This window comes from Styela clava, chromosome 10 (assembly GCF_964204865.1).
Source record: "Styela clava chromosome 10, kaStyClav1.hap1.2, whole genome shotgun sequence".
NCBI classification, from domain to species: Eukaryota; Metazoa; Chordata; class Ascidiacea; order Stolidobranchia; family Styelidae; genus Styela; species Styela clava.
Genome location: NC_135259.1, coordinates 5071894 through 5091226, shown reverse-complemented (window position 1 = coordinate 5091226; position 19333 = coordinate 5071894). Strand labels below are relative to the sequence as shown.

The following is a 19333-nucleotide window of genomic DNA, read 5'->3' as shown; positions in this document are numbered from 1 at the left end:
ACTTGAATAATTGTGAGATGGATATTCCCTAAATATTTTTGTTAGCAAAAAACGATCGCCCAATATCTGCAATTTTGATATGTGTTGGAAAATAAAAAACAATTTGATAACTCAGTAATATATCAACGTGAGTGATGTTAAACCAAATTTTGTTTTTTCGATGTCAAGTCTGATAAGAACTCGACACGTAAACTATGCCGAATTGGCGATAATGCAAATATGAATCATGGTAGTCGGCAATCATCTGCGTGAAACAGCTTGTTTTGAATTTATTTAATAAGTGGTGACATTTGTATTGATGATGTGTTTATATTTCAGTATTAGTCCAATTTGAATAGAATAGTAGCAGGTTTTCTTCGATTAGTCTATGATTCCGTAAATTCCTAAGCGATTTACTTTTTAAATTATCCGATTTGTGCCAGCCGTCTACCATACATAGCGAGTGTATATGCAGCGATGGGCACTAAACCTCGAGTTGCAAGTGAAGTCGATTTAAAGTCACTCGAGTCCTAGTTAGGTTTCAAGTATCAGCAACTTTCAGTTGCAAGTCAACAATATTCTAAGTGTTTACTAAATTATGATCTAACCCTATAACCCTGTACACACACTACGAAAGTATCGAAATTGTGCCAAAAAATCCTTATTACTTCTAATTCGTGTGAAATTGAAAACCCGAAGTTGTGCGTAAAGCATATTGGTATATATTTGGTTATCTTTTATCTTAAGCAGAACTTAATGGGAGAATATATAAATGCATCATAAACAGTCAAATAAAAAACAATAACACAGAGCGCTAAAATTATCCATGATGAATACCTAATATAAAATATCTTTGGGCGATAAGCTCGAAAAGTATTATGAAACTATCTGGTAAAAGTGATTTTTAGTAGTTATTATTTGAAAGTAAATCCATAATCAGTATAATGTTAAACACGGAGATCACAAGTTAAAAACACCGAAATAAAATGGGTGCAAGGTATTTAATGTAGTGGGTTATTATTGTAGGAACATCGACATAAATTTGTGATAGAAAACGAAAATTCAAAATATACAACTGGAATTGTAAAATTTATTTGACTGCAAAAACTGGTTTTATCAAGCTGCTGGGTAGCAATTTTTCCTAACTTAGTTTGCATTTCTGTGATCTACAGCAGGTATAAAATGAAGCACTTACAATTTATTATATTCATAAACAAATCGAGATCAAGAAAGATTATATAACAAGTGGAGTATGATAATTAACAAATTGGTTAATAATCGCCATGCTCGATCGAAGCGTAAGTTTACTGATTGCATGACTTGCATGACTTGTTCATCTCTTTTTGCCATTTTTCCATAGCTTTCTTCCATTCTCTAAAAGATATAAACAAATTATAATCAAAATTGTTTATTGTACACAAAATGGACCAATTGTTGTTGTTGTTAGTATTCTTTTCGTTATTGTTATTAAGAAATAATCGCCTTTGTCGTCTACTCGTCGTCATGAACCAAGTCCTTTGAAATTTGCGGTGTTTAAAATCGTTGTTGTCCATAGAAGTCTATTACTTTTATTTATTTCAAAGATTTCTTTCGACTCTATGGGATTTTTTTTCCAAAGTTTTGTGTGGTGACGTCACCAAAATTAAAAATAGAGCACCGTGTGGCGGTTCCGCGATCGCATTTCAGCGATCTGGTGGTTAGCGAATCGAAAGTTTTTGATAAGGAAGACTAACGGTAATGCAAATTGTTTTGTGTTCATATATGTTAGCAATACTCTCTTGTTTCTTGCTATTTTTATCGAAAATAAATTCTAATTATCGATGGATAGTTGATTACCTACATGTGAGGAGTAGATATAACTCGCTTTCAATTCTCGGTTATGAATATTCCGACAATAATTTTGAGGAAATATTTTGCTTAAAATTATTTTACATTTTTAAACCTAAATGTCTTAATGAATCAAAAATTGACCCCAGCTCGGTATTGGAAGTGAATAAACATCTATGGTCTTTGTTGTATTTTGTTCATTTTTATTGAAATATTCCTATTTTTAGCATTTTAAAATTATAAAAGTCTGTAACGTTACCTGAGACTTTCTCTGTACTTTTCTTGGGTCACGACGCAAGGATTTCCACATCCTACAAACAAAAAAGAATATAAGCAAATTCGCTGGGTTGATATATTGTGATAAAATTCTAGTTGAATGTCACAACGTATAGAATGCTATTGAGAAATTTTATATGTACAAACTTTTCTGAAATAAAACATAGCGCTTCATCCAACTTTGTTTATTTCATTGACAAGTACGGAGTAATAGTATAGTGAAATAATTTTCGGTGCATTACATTTTGAGTTTACTCACGGCACCAATAATATATCAAAAAATGATATTGATGGTAGAATGAGATGAATAAAAATAAATCACTTGAAATTGACACGTTTAATTAAACAGAAAGGAACAAAAAGATGCCATCAAACTCCAAAGTAACCGTCAATATTTTTTTTGAAATAAGGTCAAGTTTCCTATAAGCGCATTTTTCACTGTGGTTGAACCCTGCACTTAAATTCTGTAATAGACATGCGTGCAAACGGAGATCGTTCATAAATATTCATTTCCGAGCTTAAAGTCCTATGTTCCTTGTAATAATATACGTTATATGATAAGTTATAAATATCCGACATATTGGACTTTTTGACATTATTCACACCCCAGCATTTTCCTTGTATTAATAGATATCCCCATTACATGTAAGCAGCAATTTTCGCTCGGACAATAATTGCGTGCCAGTTTGTAGTTACAATAGTTACAAATCATATACCATGTCATTTTGTTAACTTGTCAACATTTACTAATAGCGGTCTTTAAGGGGCTTTTAACAAAATAAAAAATATCGTACACGAATGAAAAGTATAGGATGCGCAAATGTTGAATGTGTACCTGTTTAAGTTGTGATATGCGTAAGAACATTTGAACAAAGCAATTTTATTTTAGTGATATACGATTGCGTGATTTCATATGTAAGTCTGGTAAGATCCTAATAGGCCACCATATCAAGATCATCTCCCGAAGGGTTTCGTTTAATAACAATCCGTTTGTATCTATACAGAACTATTTTAGGAATAATGCTGTAAATTGTGTGAAACTGTGACCCAGAATTATTGGCAATAAAAAAATATTTTAGTTGACGGAAAAATACGCAATATTTATACATATTGAACTTTCTCACGCGAGATGACAGTTACATTGAATTTCCATTAAGTTTTCATACTGTTTGTTGCCGTAGTTTTCGGGTCATTGCAAATGAAATGAAGCAATTGACACAATAAATGCTGTCACAAAATTTCGAGTACCCTGGTCTCACGTTGCTAGATCATCATATTAAGCAGCAGCATCTAATTTGTTCTGGTTGTATGCTCACGACAAACTATCTTTGTCTACATTGTGAGAATCATTCAACATGTGCGCAAGAATCTCGTTTTTAAAACCGCACTCACCAATTACAAGTTGGCTAAATAGCAGATCATAGTGTCAAGAAGTCTGAAGTTCTGAACGCTTGGAGATCGAGTCACACGACCGCCGCCGTGTATTAGAAAAACGGACCTAATTTTAAAAGTTCGCTGTTGGTATAATATGTTGATATATATAATTCTTTTAAATTACTCATTATATATTCCATTTTCTACAATGCCTCTAATGTCCTCGCGTACTCAATGGTAAATGATTGTTAAATTCGCGCTTATTCGGCAAATTTGTGCGAAAAAATAATCGAAACTGTCTGTCACAGCACGCACCTATTGCAAGGCATAGCCGACTGAAATGAATAAAAACGCTCTTTAATTAGTTCTATTCATAAGTAAATTTAGGTGAATCATATACTGAGCCTTGCATTTTTTATTGTGGATGCTGGCAATTACGCATTTGAAAGAATATCTCACCATCACTACCAGGACAGTTTGTTGGGCTATCTGTTGTGGAAGTCGTCATTGTTGGAGTAGGGTCAGACGTAGATGTAGTATATGGAGAAGATGTCCCATCAGATATGCTTGTGGTAGTGTAGGACGTAGATGTCCCACCGGAAGTGCTTGATGGCGAGTTACCTTGAGTTGTCGTACTCCCTGATGGACTTGTTTCTATAATAAATATTGTATTTGTAGGAGTTTAACTTATTTTTGTCGTATGGCTGAAAACACTCGGAAGTATGTTACCGATGGCAGCAGAAGTAGTAGTAGTACTTTGGCTTGTTGACGTGGACAATTGGCTTGTTGTGGATTCACTGGTACTAGTTGTCGTTGATGCTGCCGTAGTTTCTAGAAGCAACAACAATATACAAATATTTTCAACGCACATTTTATTCACTATTCAATTTCTTTTTCCCTGCAATTAGTCAAATAAGTTAACTTACCAGAAATACGAAAGTCCTTTCCATCTGTTTCAACATTTGCACAAAGGTCATCAAAACAATAGTCGTCAGCACCACAGCCTGTGCACGGTTTGCCTTCAGTAAATGGCCGTGCTCTGTAACAATGTTTAGTAAAAGTGTGAAACATATATATTTTTTGAATTTATTCCATTCCGTATCACAATTCGCGACTGTTGCGTTCAGCCAATTCATGTATACGATCTTCCACCAGCACTTTAGTTTGACCCCGCCCATCTTTTGATCAAATACGACTAGCGCTACAACTAGGACGGCACAATTCGATTGGTAAAGTTTCGTTACGTCACTCCTGAGCTTTCCCAAGCAAATTTTTCAGTGACTGACCAGTCTAGCTAGCCTGGAGTTTAAAGGTCGGGTAAGACACAAGTGCCTTGTTTATTATTCCCGTTGCATACTACCCAATGCGGTTTAATCCCACACACTAGAATGTATTTGATTTCGATACTCTCGGTGGTTTCTATTCTGTTTTTACTAATTTTTAGCGGTAACTTCATCAAACATATTCTGTAGAAGCTAATCTTCCATATTTTATAATCATTAAATTATGTTTGAATATTTAACAAATTTTTCACATTGCACAGCAAAATAATATAATTATGCAGTCAACTAATTTTCAATTTAAATTGCCTCATTTTACCCGTTTCTTGCATTTTCAAGATTTGTTTGGATTCAAGTAAAAAATTCAACCCGAATTAAATTATATACTGATGACTAAATTTTTATTGGATTCTACGATAAACCACAAGACGACCAAATAGAATAAGTCACTTACTCTTCAATATTCCCGTGAGGATTGTAGTTGCATACGACAAATGTAAAATCCTTACCATTTAAAACGTTTCCACTGAGAAAGCAAAACAGTTTTTAATTTTCATTTGCAAAGAATATACGAGATTTATTTAAACCTGCACGAAATTTTATTGCAAATTAATAGATTATTTCAATTTAACAGTGAAACACGTTCGATTGCCTATTACATAATTCCGTCAAATTTAAATATTTTCGGGATTTTATTGAATGCATAAATTTAGAAGGAAACTAACGTTTTAATCATTTCCTCAATATTGAAAATTAGCATTTTTGACATTTTGCCGAAAGTTATCCCTTTCTTGCGTTGCACAGACAAATTCTACGTAAAATGGAAAAAACGATAGAAACGAATATACTTCATAAAATGGCTCTATTACAGTCAATGGCTATAATAAACAAATTATTTGTAAAGTGTATACTTGTCGGAATAAATGCATAGGTTGAAAGCAAGAATTGCATTTGGATTTTTTAATTAGCATTTGATAGAAAAAGTAGTATTTAAAGTTATCCAAATGAGAGTAAATAAAACTTACGTTCCTGGACATCTTCTAGCTGCGCAACCAAGTTTATAACTTGTCGACCACACCACTTGCCTATAATGGCGACAAACGTTTGAGCAAGTGTTAGACGATAGGTCGTAGTCTGATATCTGGAATAAATCGATTTACAATAAAACTGGAATTCATAATAGAAAATTGAAATTTTGAATAGTAGTACCTCGTTATGCCAGGATGTGGTTACCCCATCAATGTTGGTGCCGGTACCGGCCCAGAGATTTTCTCCGTAAAAAGTGTCGCTATGCTCAAATGTGCATGTGCTAGAAAAATATTTGTTTGAATTATTAATATGTTATATTCATCATAAAGATGGATGTAGAATTTATAGAAGTGCTCACTCTACAACGCTCTGGGCAAAAGTGGCGAGGTTGTCGTCCCAGGTCATAATTCTCATTTTGCTTGCACCAGCAGCTTTGCGGTACTCATTATGTTTTTCCAAGAAGTGTTCTTTCGATACTTCTATCGGTCCGATGTCATCTGAATGAAGTGTTATCCCGGTAAATGACGTATACAGGTAAATTATTTAGCACATTATAAAATCATCATTGTTGGGTCATTACCCCTTATTTTATTATAAAATAATATTTATAGATGCTGTGCAGGAATTGTTGATGTCATATAGCAGCGGTTTCTAATCGGGGATCGTGACCTCCCAGAGGGGTCACTGAACAGTTGGAGGAGGTCACAATGCTAGGCGCAAAACTGATTCTACTTGTCCCTTTACAAGAAAACTCCCCGTTCTTCCTAGTTTCATTGTTTAATAACCGAATTCCACAGAGTGTTGTCATTTTGCTGGGCATAAATTGTATGAACATAATAGGATTTGGATATGCCAATCAAAATAACACTAAAAAAACTCTACTGAAACGATAAACAGGTGGGCCATATACGGAGTAGTTGTATAGTGCATAAAGTTTTAGTTTGTCTTATTTCAACTTTACTCACGGCGTCAAAAATAAATCAAAAAATGAGATTGGTAATAAAATGTAATAAATAAAAATAAAAATGTGATTGTGGTAGTGTAGGGCAAGGATGTCCCATCGGAAGTGCTTGATGACGAGTTACCTTGAGTTGTGGAACTTCAAGATGAACTTGTTTCTATAATAAATATTGTTTTTGTAGAAATCTAACTCATTTTTGTCGTATGGCTAAAAACACTCGGAAGTATGTTGTTTAAATTCGTATTACCGATGGCAGCAGAAGTGGTAGAAGTACTTTGGTTTGTTGACGTGGACAATTGGTTTGTTGTGGACTCACTGGTACTAGTTGTCGTTGATGCCGTAGTTTCTAGAAGCAACAACAATATACAAATTTTATCAACGGACATTTTATTCACTATTCCATGTCTTTTTTCCTGCAATTGGCCATTCAAGTTAACTTACCAGAGACACGAAAGTCCGTTCCGTCTTCTGCAACATTTGCACAAAGACTATCAAAGCAATAGTCTTCAGTATCACAGGCTGAGCATGGTTTGCCTTCAGTGAATGGTCGTTCTCTGTTACAATGTTCGGTAAAATTGTGAAATATAAATTTAGAAAACCTTAAGGGCTACTGGTGGAGAAAAATTGGGAACAAGATTTACGCTCCCGAAGTATGTGCACCATAACCTGAACCCTAACCCGGTGCACATACTATGTTCAGGTTGTGCGCCATCTTGGTGCACATACTTCTGGGGGTCCCAAGATTTTGCACACAAATTATATTTCCACACTAAAACACAAATAAAATAGAAGGAGCGGAAATATGGAAATTTACATATTTTTTTTAATTTATTTCATACGATATTACGATTAGCGATTGTTTGGTAGAACCAATGCATGTATACGATCTTCCACCAGACCTGCAGTTTGACCCCGCCCACTTTTGCATCAAATAAGCATTGCGTTATAACTAGGACGGCACAATTCGATCGGGAAAGTTCTGCCACGACACTCACACACTGATATTTCCCCAACATATTTTTCAGCGACTAATCAGTCTAGCTAGCGAGAAGTTCAAAGGTCGGGTAAGTGTCTTGTTTATTCCATTCCATACTAGCTAGCACGGTTCGATCCCACACTTGAATACCTTTTACTATCAATGCCCATGCTTGTTTCATATTTTTGTTTCACCAACTTTTGGCGGTAGCTCCATCCAACATTTCCATAAAAGCATATATGCCCATCTTCCATATTTTATAAACATTTAGTAAGGTTTAATTATTTAACAATTTTTTCACTTTGCACAGCAAGAAAATATAATTACGCAGTCAACTAACTTTCATTTTAAATTGTCTCGTTTTGCCCGTTTTTTGCTTTTTTAAGATTTTTTTAGATTAAATTAAATAATCCAACCCGAATTAATTCAAATAACTGATGACTAAATTTTCACTGAGACAATACACCACAAAACGCTCAAATAGAATATGTCACTTACCCAACATAATTTCCAGGAGGACTATAGTTGCATGCGACTAATGTAAAATCATTACCACCTAAAAAGTTCCCACTGAAAAAGCAAAACAGTTTTTAAATTTCATTCACAAAAAATGTATGAGATTTGTTTCAACCTGCACGAAAGGATATTGGAAAATAGTAAAATATTTCAATTCAACATTGAAACACTTTCTATTGCTAATTACATAATTCGATCAAATTTAAATATTTTCGGGATTTTATTATTGCATAAATTTAAAAGTAAACTAAGTTTTCAATCATTTCCATTAAAATAGAAAAATAATATTTGTGAAATTTTTTGAAACTTATCCATGTGCTATAGCTATACAGACAAATTTTAATTAAAATGAAAAACCATAAAAAACGTATTTACTCCATAACAGGCTTTATTATAGTCAATGGTTATATTAAACAATCTATATATATATATATATATATATATATATGGTTTATACTTTGTCGGGGATAAGTGACTAGTGCATAAAGCAAGAATTGTATTTGGATTTTTTAATTCGCGTTTTTAATTTATTAAAATGAGAGTAAATAAAACTTACGTTCCTGGACATCTTCTAGCTGCGCAACCAAGTTTATAACTTGACCACCACACCACTTGGGTATAATGGCCACAAACGTTTGAGCAAGTGTTGGACGATAGGTCGAAGTCTGATATCTGTAGTAAATAGATTTACAATAAAACTGAAATGCACAAAAGAAAATTAAAATTTTGAATAGTATTACCTCGTTATGCCAAGATGTAGTAACCCCATCAATGCTGTTTCCTGTACCGGCCCAGAGATTTTCTCCGTAACCACTGCCTGAGCTATGCGCAAATATGCATGTGCTAAAAAAATACTTATTTGATTAATAGGCACGTTATATTTATCATAAGTATGGATGTAAAAGGGCATACAGTACTAAATGCTTACTCTACAACGCTCTGGGCAAAGGTGGCGAGTGTGTCGTCCCATGTCATTATTCTCATATTGCTCGCACCAGCAGCTTTGCGGTACTCATTATGTTTTTCCAAGAAGAATTCTTTCGATAGTTCTATCGGTCCAATCGCATCTGAATGAAGCGTTATTCCAGTAAATGACTTATGTAAATTTTATTTAGCACATTATTTCAACTCATTTTTGTTGGACTTAATGTCGCTTATTTGAACTTAAAATCACTTAAAATGATACTGATAGATGTTGTGCAAGTATTGTTGATGTTGCATAGGATCCAATTGTTTAGATGCAGTTGCCCTTGAAATTAATCGACTAGTGTTCTATATTATTTACAATTAAATTTTGTTCAATTGAATTGTGGAAAATATCAGAACATTTGTTTGGAACTAAGTAACACTCTGTCATATTTTTCAGTCGGATCTCAAAAATCGGTGTCTCATATAAGATGCAAAAATCCTTTGACAGTAACCAGTAATGCTAACCGGTTCGCTCATCTCACAAAATTCCGTGAGACGGTTCTATGGAAGCGGTGCGAACCGGCTGAATCCCACCACTGGATAGAACTAGATGTCGAATATTAGTTAAACTTATACTGTACTATAAAAATATAGGTACTTACCGACAAACGTTCCAGTTAACGCAAATAAACAATGCATCGTCAGCAAACATAATTTCATGTTGAATTTCCGAGATCAACCAATCAAAAATCAAAAATTATCTCTATATTTAAAACATAGTGTTAAATTTTTTTTGTATATTTACAAAAACTTTATACTACACACTCGAGTATCTGCTGGCTTAATAAGACGGGAATATTAGAAAGAAACATGACAACATAAGATTGATAACCAATTTTCAAGTGAAAACATTCCAGTAGTGGCATCGGCTGCTTTTTACAAATATATATGTATCTATTCTTGATACCGACCCACATTTTCAGCAAACTAATAAATCTTTTTCAGAGTGAGTTTCATAAAATTGGTCACAGTTGTTCCATTCATATCTGGTAATGTAAAAAGTCAACCTAGCTAAGTATTGTATACATTAGAAGGATTTAGCCGAATACCGTCTAACGGCGAATGAACGCATGTAAGCCAGGCGACGGTTTTTATAAGCCCCGTTAAGGTCGGATTTTCGCTCCATTGGTCGCCACAAATGTATCCTGTTCCCTACCTCAATAAAGTGACACGGTAAATGATCGATCTTATTATAATCATGGTTAAACTAACCCAATGTGACATGAATTCATCAACTGAATTTAATTCCAGCATTACTAACGTTACCTATTTTGATATAGGTAATAGTTGTGTGACCCACGACTGCAATTTCAGCAACAACGCTAATACTTATGATTGTAAACTGTTAATTAAAAGAAAGTTCGATAGTCGTTAAACCAGGGGTTCTCACTTGTAACTAAATTTAACCTTCCTTGATGGTGAATTTTGATAGCTTCAGATGAACGTTTTTTATACTCCACCGACCAATGGAATATCTGGTTTCCTCTATTACATCGGTGGGACTCAAAGTTCAATCTAGGTGGCGAGAGAAGTATCTGCTGTGTCATGGAGCCATTCTAATTTACATTACAGAAAAACAATTGTGTTTTAATATGATGAAATATATGTTACCAAGTTTTATGGTCCAATAGAAATGAAAAACAAAAATAAAAATGACATTTTGGAATTGACCACGAATTGCGAGCATGCAGAACCACGTTTCTTTCTCATTCATCCCCCAAAATAGGCATAGGCATAAGTTTCATAACTGATGCCGTGAACTTTATTTGGCGTAACCGAAATTTTATTATGTTTTCTCTGAAAGGAAATGTGTTCGAAGTCATGTGAACTCTGCACAATTCATTTTAGACATCTACAGTCTACGTCAGATTTATCATTCGCCACGGTAGGCTAAATGAAGCCTATAGGGGCCTAGGCCAGTGGATCTCAACCGCGGTTCTAAGAACCACGTGCAGCTCCCAATCATTCTTTCTGCGACTCTCATTATCCTTCAAAAATTAATCATTTTCAGCGAAAATCAATCAATGACCTTTACTTGGAGGACTGAAGTGAAGTCGTTGAATTATCGTTTTGGATGCAACTTTTCAACTCTTTTATTATGAAACCATATATGGTATTTAACCAATGTCAAGTTTAGCGTTGAATGTTTTTTTCATCCCGAGTTCTGTAAATTTTGTTATTTTAAAATACCTACTACTCGAGGTTTGTTTTGTTGCTATTTTAATTGGGTTGTTTTTTTATACAACTCCTTACCGATTTAAGGTTTGAAATTTGGCTCTGACACTGAAAAAGGTTGAGAACCACTGGCCTAGACCCTTGAGGAAAAATTTACTTTTGAAATTTGTGAAACTCGTAAATGAGAGACTGAAATATTAGGAACCGATGCGGTACAGGCAAATGTCAAAATTCTCTGTAATTTACTTACATTATTAGTCATCAAGATTTGGAAATGCATGCTGAATGTATGCCTAAATGACTTGGGCAGCATTCTAACTTTTTCAAATACCATTTTCATGTGCATGTTTTTCACGCTCATGTCGATAATGACCACAAATTAGATTGTCTAACGTGCACCAATTCACGCGTTCAAATTATCGGAAACGAGAAAAAAAATTCATAATTCGTTACATGTTTTTATGGACTATATACACATTCAACATTGGTAATATCTGACTCAGATGACCGTAAATGCTCGTATTGTTACCACCCAGTCCTACCGAAAAAAAATTGATTCATTCATTTTGTTATTATTATTTTCTATAATATGTGTTTTCTAGTTGACGAAATAATAACTTCTCTCTCTCTCTCTCACACACCTGATTACTCAAATTCGAAAATCGTGTGACGTGAAATTTTTGCCGAGTATAATTATATTAAACGAAATTGGTGACTGTACTATCGAAAGATCTCTTCTAATGTCAAATTTAGTTCAATTATGTATTACAACATTATAGTACAGAACAAGTTTATCTAAAATATCATTATTCCTCGCTGTTAAATTTTGATATTTCCCAATTTCAAAGCGAAAGTCAAAAGTACAAGTGCCAGAGTCATATTTTTCAGCCGTCGTTATTTTACGATTTCACCGAGGATGATAGAAAATGACGAGTATAGTAGTCAAAATTCAGTTACATATTCTTCATATTTGGAATCCATTGCCGGGCTTGCCAGCACCTTACGACAATGTTATCTTTGTTATGTAGTGCTATTTTTGTGTATGATTTTCTCGGTGAGTTGGTCGTGTCTAGGGATGACCGACCTTTTATTTATTCTGAAATGTAATACCCGCCAGACATACGCGGGTGCTCCTGAAGTATGCGCACCATAACCTGAACCCTAACCTGATACAGAACTTGAGTTCAGTTTGTGCGCCATCTTGGTGCGCATACTTCAGGAGGTCCCATACGCGCCACTTGCGCTAATTCGTTTTATTCATTTTGACTTGTATTTCTTTGAGGGGATGGCCCACTTATATAGGCCTAATTTTTATTTACATCGACAGTTATATGCAGTGTTCCCTCTAAGGTGTGCGCGTGAGCGCGCACACAGCTTTCAGAGGCTGCGCACACGCATACATTTACTGCGCACAGACGTATTTCGATGTAATGTAACAATGTTCTTTTGTTATTTTTTCACGCTTTATTTGAATTCAAATAAAACCATCTGTTACAATCAATTTCATTTACTATTTTCCATGTATGTTCGTTGTTATCTAATGATAACATATAGCCTTCACTAAAGCATTTAAAATCTATAGAAAAACCTATTGAATAACCAAAATTTTCTTAATAAGCCCACTTATTACCCGGTTAGAACGTCAAAATTTCTTCATTGGTTTTTGCACAAATATTAGTCATTTCCAAAAAAGTGCGCACACACCAAAATTTCTGCGCACACATACTACAAAAATTAGAGGGAACATTGGTTATATGTATATATATTTACACGTTCATTTCAATTCTTTATTTAGATTATAATATTATTTGTATTTGTTTTTTAAATACTGTGTTTTTAGCAGATCATGGGAGAGTCGTGGCTCGGTATTGAACAATCAATTTAAAATCAGATTCTCCTTCGATTAAACGAGTATTTTTTATAAATGTTTGAAAATTTGCCACATTGTAATTGCATGGATCGCATACTGGTGATTAGTGGCATTTAGCTCTCTTTTTCAAAAATCTGTGACTTTGCGTAGTGTATGTATAATGCTTTGTATATATCAACGTTTCAATATACAATCAAATATGTTCCGGGATTGAGACTGTTCTCTAGTCACGTTCATCGACAGTTCAAGCTTGGGATGGAATAATTTTTCAAACAATGCAAACGCGTTTACAGTGTTCACTGATCTGTTATAATATTGGCGTTGTTATCGAAAATAAATACGATGCATTTTGTACAAAAATTGTGAAAATAACTAGGTATTTCACCACTTTGCTATAAAATCACGCAACTTGTCGAGTAGTTTATTATTAACTACTTTTAAAACCGCTTTTCCCATAGACAAGCAAATGTCAATTTATATCCCTCGGATGATAACCACGGAGTCTAATTTACAAACAACGTCAACGCTAAAGAAGCTGAGAAAATAAGTGCGCCTAGTATAATAGGAGTATAATAGAAAAAAATATATATATTAACATTCGACCAAAATAAGATACGATACTATGAAAATCATACTTCATGCTTTCATTTTAAGAATATTGTTATTAGCTCTCTTAGTGAGCAATCTGTGATTTTACGTAGTGTATAATTCTGTAACAACTTTTTAGCAAATAGGTAGAAGAAATTGAGACTGTCGACGCATTTACATTGTTCAGTGACCTGTCATAATGATGACATTGTTGTCGAAAATAGTTACAATACGTTTGGTCCAAAAATTGTAATGATAACCCTTCTTGTTATTGTAATGACCACCTTGTAATGATAAACCAGGAAGATTGTCTAGTAGTTTACTAGTACTAACTACTTTATAACGCTTTTCCCATAAACATGCAAATGTCAAGTTATATCCTATACGCATGAGAATCACAGACTCAAATTCACAAACAACTACAAGACCAAAAATGCTGACATAGATAGTGTGTGCGCTCATCCTGAAACTTTAAAATAGAGAAAAATTAACATTTGACCCTGCCGTCGTTTTTTTTAGTTTTTTAAAATACATATATTTTCTGTCGAAGTTTTCCAGTTTTATATCTCGTGTGTATAAAAAAAATCAGATATTACATTTGGAAATGATACTTCATATAAGATACTTGCAACTGTAGCATTGAGAAAATTTGGAAATTATAGATATTGTTTGAGATATTGTAATCTGATATGTATTTTTTTTATTTCCACACAACAGCAATGAATTATTAAGCACATGATGCCATTCAAATCTTGGAACATTGCATCATTGGTTCATGAAACCGTGTTCAATGAGAATATGTTATTAATGTAACGGTTGCTGAAAGACAAAATAAGTTTATCCGAAAAATCAACATTTCTAGCTGTATAGATCTGTAATTTCGAAAAAAAAGTCAAAAGAGTGTACTGTTATTTTAATGGCTTTTGTTGCGAGTTTTTCACGTTACTGGGTGTGACAATATAGTCGGTGGAAATTGATGAAATTGATGCATAAATTTAGAAATCTCTACCTTATAGATGCCAGACAATTTTAGCACCATATTCTTATGGTATGGGATGTTTAATTTTAAACGAACAGTTGCCCTAGACTCCTAGAGAATATTCTCCCAACCCTAATTTGTAAAACCTCTAAACTTAAAGTCTAAAGTATGGTTTGTTTAGGTGGAGGAGCCCCATGCAGCTATGGCACATTGCCGATATTGGATAAGGATTTGACAACGGTAAAGAATACAGTTCGCAGTGTTGTGTCCTGTATGCAATGCCTGAGCTTTCCCGGAATACCAACTGATTTTGGCAGTCTCTTGTGTATTTAAATGGTCAATGGTATAAAAGTTTCATTTTAACTGATCAATAATATAAATGCCATGGTATTCATAAAAGTGGACAGTTCCTGTGAATGGCCTAATTTTAATTGAGATGTTAGCTAGAGTTTTATGGCTGAACAACATGACTTTTCTACTTTTACTGTTGGTTTATAAGTATAAGTATATAAGTATATATAAGTTTATTTCGACTCCATAATCAGCGTAACAATACATTTGACAGATAAAAACAAATAAATAAAAACTGATTATGAAATCAGGGGAGCAAACGAAACCTAAGATAAAGTTTATAACGTACAAAATATAAGATGGAAGGTTTTGCCAAGAGGAAGTGGTACGTGTTTACTCATCTCAAATTTTTAACCAATTTCACACACGCTCATATGCACCCACCAGCCGCACACACACACAACCACTGAGAAGTTATTTAAGTAAGAATAAAACGCGATAAATTTAGGGTATACTATACAGTGAACAAAAAAAAATAAAATAAATAACTACTAGAAAAGAAAAAAAATTATTTGCCACACCATATTGATATTTTTGTAATGGTTGCCATTGCCAAATTGATCGATCTTCTAACCGTTAATTAAAATATAAAAGGAAGATTCTATTGAAAACATATTGCCAAGCTGATTATAGTTGGAGTCAAATGCCAAGTTGCCCAACGAAAGTTGCCAGAATTGGGTGCATGAAGAGGTGGGCGAGACCATTTTATTCCCCAAATTAAAGCCTATTATTGCCAAATTATAGTCCAGATTGTAATAAGTAATTAAAGTTACCGGTAACAGTAAAATTACTATAATTAAGTAAAGTAGGATATGGAAATAACTTGGTTACAAAGGGTGTAAGTGAGGTTTTCCATTCTTGGGTATTGATTTCAGACAAGGATATAGGAATAAGGTTGTTATTTCACAGGATATCGGAGTCTTTTTTTTTTATTTTTTCCTTATGTGTTTTACTTCATTTAATCACTTTGAAGTAACCTGAAAAACAAAAAATAAAACTGCGAGTAGATGTTTCAATGATTGGGTGAAGGGGAACGCGCTGAACTATTTATTACAGGCAAAAAATAATTGTTTAATTAAATGGGATGTATTGTCATTATATAGCGATGGATAGATGTTCTATGATGACATTCTGCTTGGGACAGAGAAAAATTTATCACACCATGCAAAAAACACACAAAATTTTACTATCTATACCTTGGCCAACAAGTCAACTCAAACACCAATACCATGCCTTAACATAAAATGCATGCATACATAAATGATATAAAAACCACATCCAATTACAATGACCCACAGCAAATTAAAATCTGAAGGGGAGAATCCAACATAGCTCTACTACTCCGCCTGGTTGCAATAATTAGTAACCTTGCAGGAACTATATTATACTATCTACAACCCTTATACCACGACTCAAACATAAGACCAAGCGTGTATGAAAAGGACATCACAGCTAGAAAAAGGTAAAAACACGAGCGTGAAGTGATAGAATGTGTGTAGTTATTTAAAGAAAATATCATCCGGGTATGTCAGCTACCTATATATTTAATTTAAAAATATATACTCATGCATGTCACAATACCATTTCTTTGGTGCTGGACTTTTTCTGGCCAAGTCATGGCAAGATATAACAATATTATTATAGCTGTTCAACATTTTCATTAAAACAATAATGTGCAAGTGTGGAGTGTCCCAAGTTTTTGTCATCGAATACCACCAGTAGTAATTTTTAATATTTGGAAACTAAATGAGACTTGACTTGTTTTTGAAAAGATTTTTTGGACTTTAACGTCTTCAAATTTAAGGGAAGAGAATTCCAAAGTTTGGGTCCAGTAAAAGACAAGGAATGCTGACTCACGGATTTACTCATGAAAGGTACGAATAAATCAGATCTACTTCTTCGGTTGGAGGTATTTTTGACAAGTATGTCATTAACGCAATTGGGCAGCGCATTATTATGGAAGTCGTAAGTTAGGGATAATAATTCAAACTTCATCATATCTTCAACCTTAAGTATATTTAGTGATTTGAAGTAAGGGTCTACACTTTCACGTTTTCTTCTTCCAAAAACTATTCTTAAAAATTATTACAAATACTCTGCAGTTTTGAGACAAGTGTTTTATTACCATGAAGCCAGACTGAACCACAATATCGAATATGGCTAAGTAGTAATGATTGAAACATTGCTAGTAGAGCTGATTGATCAACACACTGGGATACTTTGGCAGAAACTGCTAGGTTTCTTTTTGTTTTACCAATACCATGCATTATTTGTGATTTCCGTGACATATTTCCATCAAAGATAACTCCTAGAAATTTTATTTCTTTCACTCTTTCAATTTCATTGCCATTGAGCAGTAGTTTTTTTGAACAACTCACACTTTTATGCTTGTCTGGATGGACTAATACAAATTTAGTTTTGTTAGCTTTCAGAGATAATTTATTAACTAACATCCAGCTATGAATGTTGGTTAGTTCTTGGTTTGCAACTGTGAATATATCTTCAAGGTTTTCCCCATGAAGAATCAAGTTGGTGTCATCAGCAAACATGATCGACTCAGAGGATTTCAGACACCTGGACATGTCATTAATGTAAGCTAGAAAAAATAATGGGCCAAGTGAAGATCCTTGTGGAACTCCGTGCTTAATGACACAAATATTTGTAGAGAATGAGTTGTCATATTGCACAATTTGCTTCCTGTCTTGAAGGTAGCTCCTGATCCAGTTGAATGGGACGCCTCTAATTCCATAGTGATATGGCTTACTTAAGAGGATGGAATGGTCAATGGTGTCAAAAGCTTTTGAGATATCAAGAAATATTCCAATTGCATGTTGTTTGCATTCAAACACCTTGGTCAGTTTGCGTACCAAAACATTAGCAGCCATAGCAGGGGAGTGATGCTTGCGGAAACCAAATTGATGCAAGTGGAAAACATTGTTAGTTTCAAAGTAGTTTGACATTCTACTATACATTATTTTTTCAAGAATCTTAGAAAATGATGGTAAAATACTAATAGGTCTGTAGTTTTCAAGATCTGAAACACTACCCTTTTTAAAGAGAGGAAGAACTTTGGATGTCTTGAAGCTTTCAATGAATAATCCACTAGATAGTGAAAGATTAAATATATATGTCAGGATATCAATAATATGTTCTGGAACATATTTAAATATTTTGAATGGAATACCATCGATTCCAAAACTTGACTTGGGCTTCATATCGCGTATGATATTTTTTATTTCTAATGATGTAGTTGGCCTTAAGAACATGGATGAGGATTGCAATCCATACAATCATATACTTTATTTGTTTCGTTATTCGTCTTGTCCTGGAGTGTAGGCTACTCAAATCTTTTGCACATTGAAACGGGCAAGTATCATCGGTGAACAATTTTTCTAAAATATTAGAGCAGTTTGGCAGATCATTTAAATAGAATTAGAATCTCAGTGCGCCTAAAACTGATTCTTGAAGATTTTCATATTGAGTTGGCAACATCGGAGACCTGTGAAAATACCCCCACATATTGATATCGGCGTACTGATATTGAAAGGTGGTAATCTCACCCAATCAGTTGTCTGCAGCACCTCGGAAACTACAATGTCTTTGTTTTTTAAAAGAATATCATGATTGACAGTGCCGCGGAATTTTTTCAAATCATGATAAAATACAACAGAATAATTCACCATGGTCAAGTTTGCCATTTATATATATGGGGAATCTGCAATAGCATGGCTGGTGGAATGGTTGATTTGAGATCCAAATTGACATCTGTTGATCAAGTTCAATTCTGTACAAAATTAAGCATTTTTCTATTCAATAAGATGATGAACGGCAAGTTCGAGATTGGTCGGAAATTTGAAAGATCATTTTTTTTTAAATTGGTAACACCCTGAACTCCATGGCAGAGTCTGCCACCCTGTTTTCGAATTTTAATTCTAAGATGAATTTGGCAACTCTGTTCGTAATCCTAATAATCTTATTGATAGGCCATATGTTTTTTACATCAACTTGATTGTTTCTAATACATTATGTAATGTATTCACCACGTATTGCATTATAATACAGTCAATTTTCTCTGCAAATGAATTATTATATTTTAATGTTTTTTGAAGTGAAAACGCTAGAGTGCGTTACGTTTCATAAACTTTTTTTAACATATAATTTTTTGTGTTTGATAGAATTTCCC

General features: G+C 33.9%; 1 protein-coding gene across 2 annotated transcripts; it reads right to left on the bottom strand.

The window, feature by feature from the left end:
• Positions 1 to 667: 667 nt before the first annotated feature.
• LOC120337973 (uncharacterized) lies at positions 668 to 9986 on the bottom strand. 2 transcript variants are annotated; one of them, XM_078117496.1, is made up of 16 exons: positions 9790 to 9986; positions 9147 to 9285; positions 8959 to 9061; positions 8775 to 8890; positions 8201 to 8272; positions 7168 to 7280; positions 6974 to 7072; positions 6124 to 6262; positions 5946 to 6045; positions 5762 to 5877; positions 5191 to 5262; positions 4383 to 4495; positions 4186 to 4287; positions 3925 to 4110; positions 2066 to 2117; positions 668 to 1353 (listed from the first exon to the last, which is right to left on the bottom strand). In XM_078117496.1, exons 1-16 carry the CDS (start codon positions 9845 to 9847, stop codon positions 1284 to 1286), a joined length of 1650 nt encoding a protein of 549 aa, XP_077973622.1. In that variant the 5' UTR covers positions 9848 to 9986; the 3' UTR covers positions 668 to 1283. The 2 variants fall into 2 exon arrangements, with proteins under 2 accessions (XP_077973622.1, XP_077973621.1); XM_078117495.1 differs by having other exon boundaries at positions 669 to 1353; positions 3916 to 4110.
• Positions 9987 to 19333: the final 9347 nt, after the last annotated feature.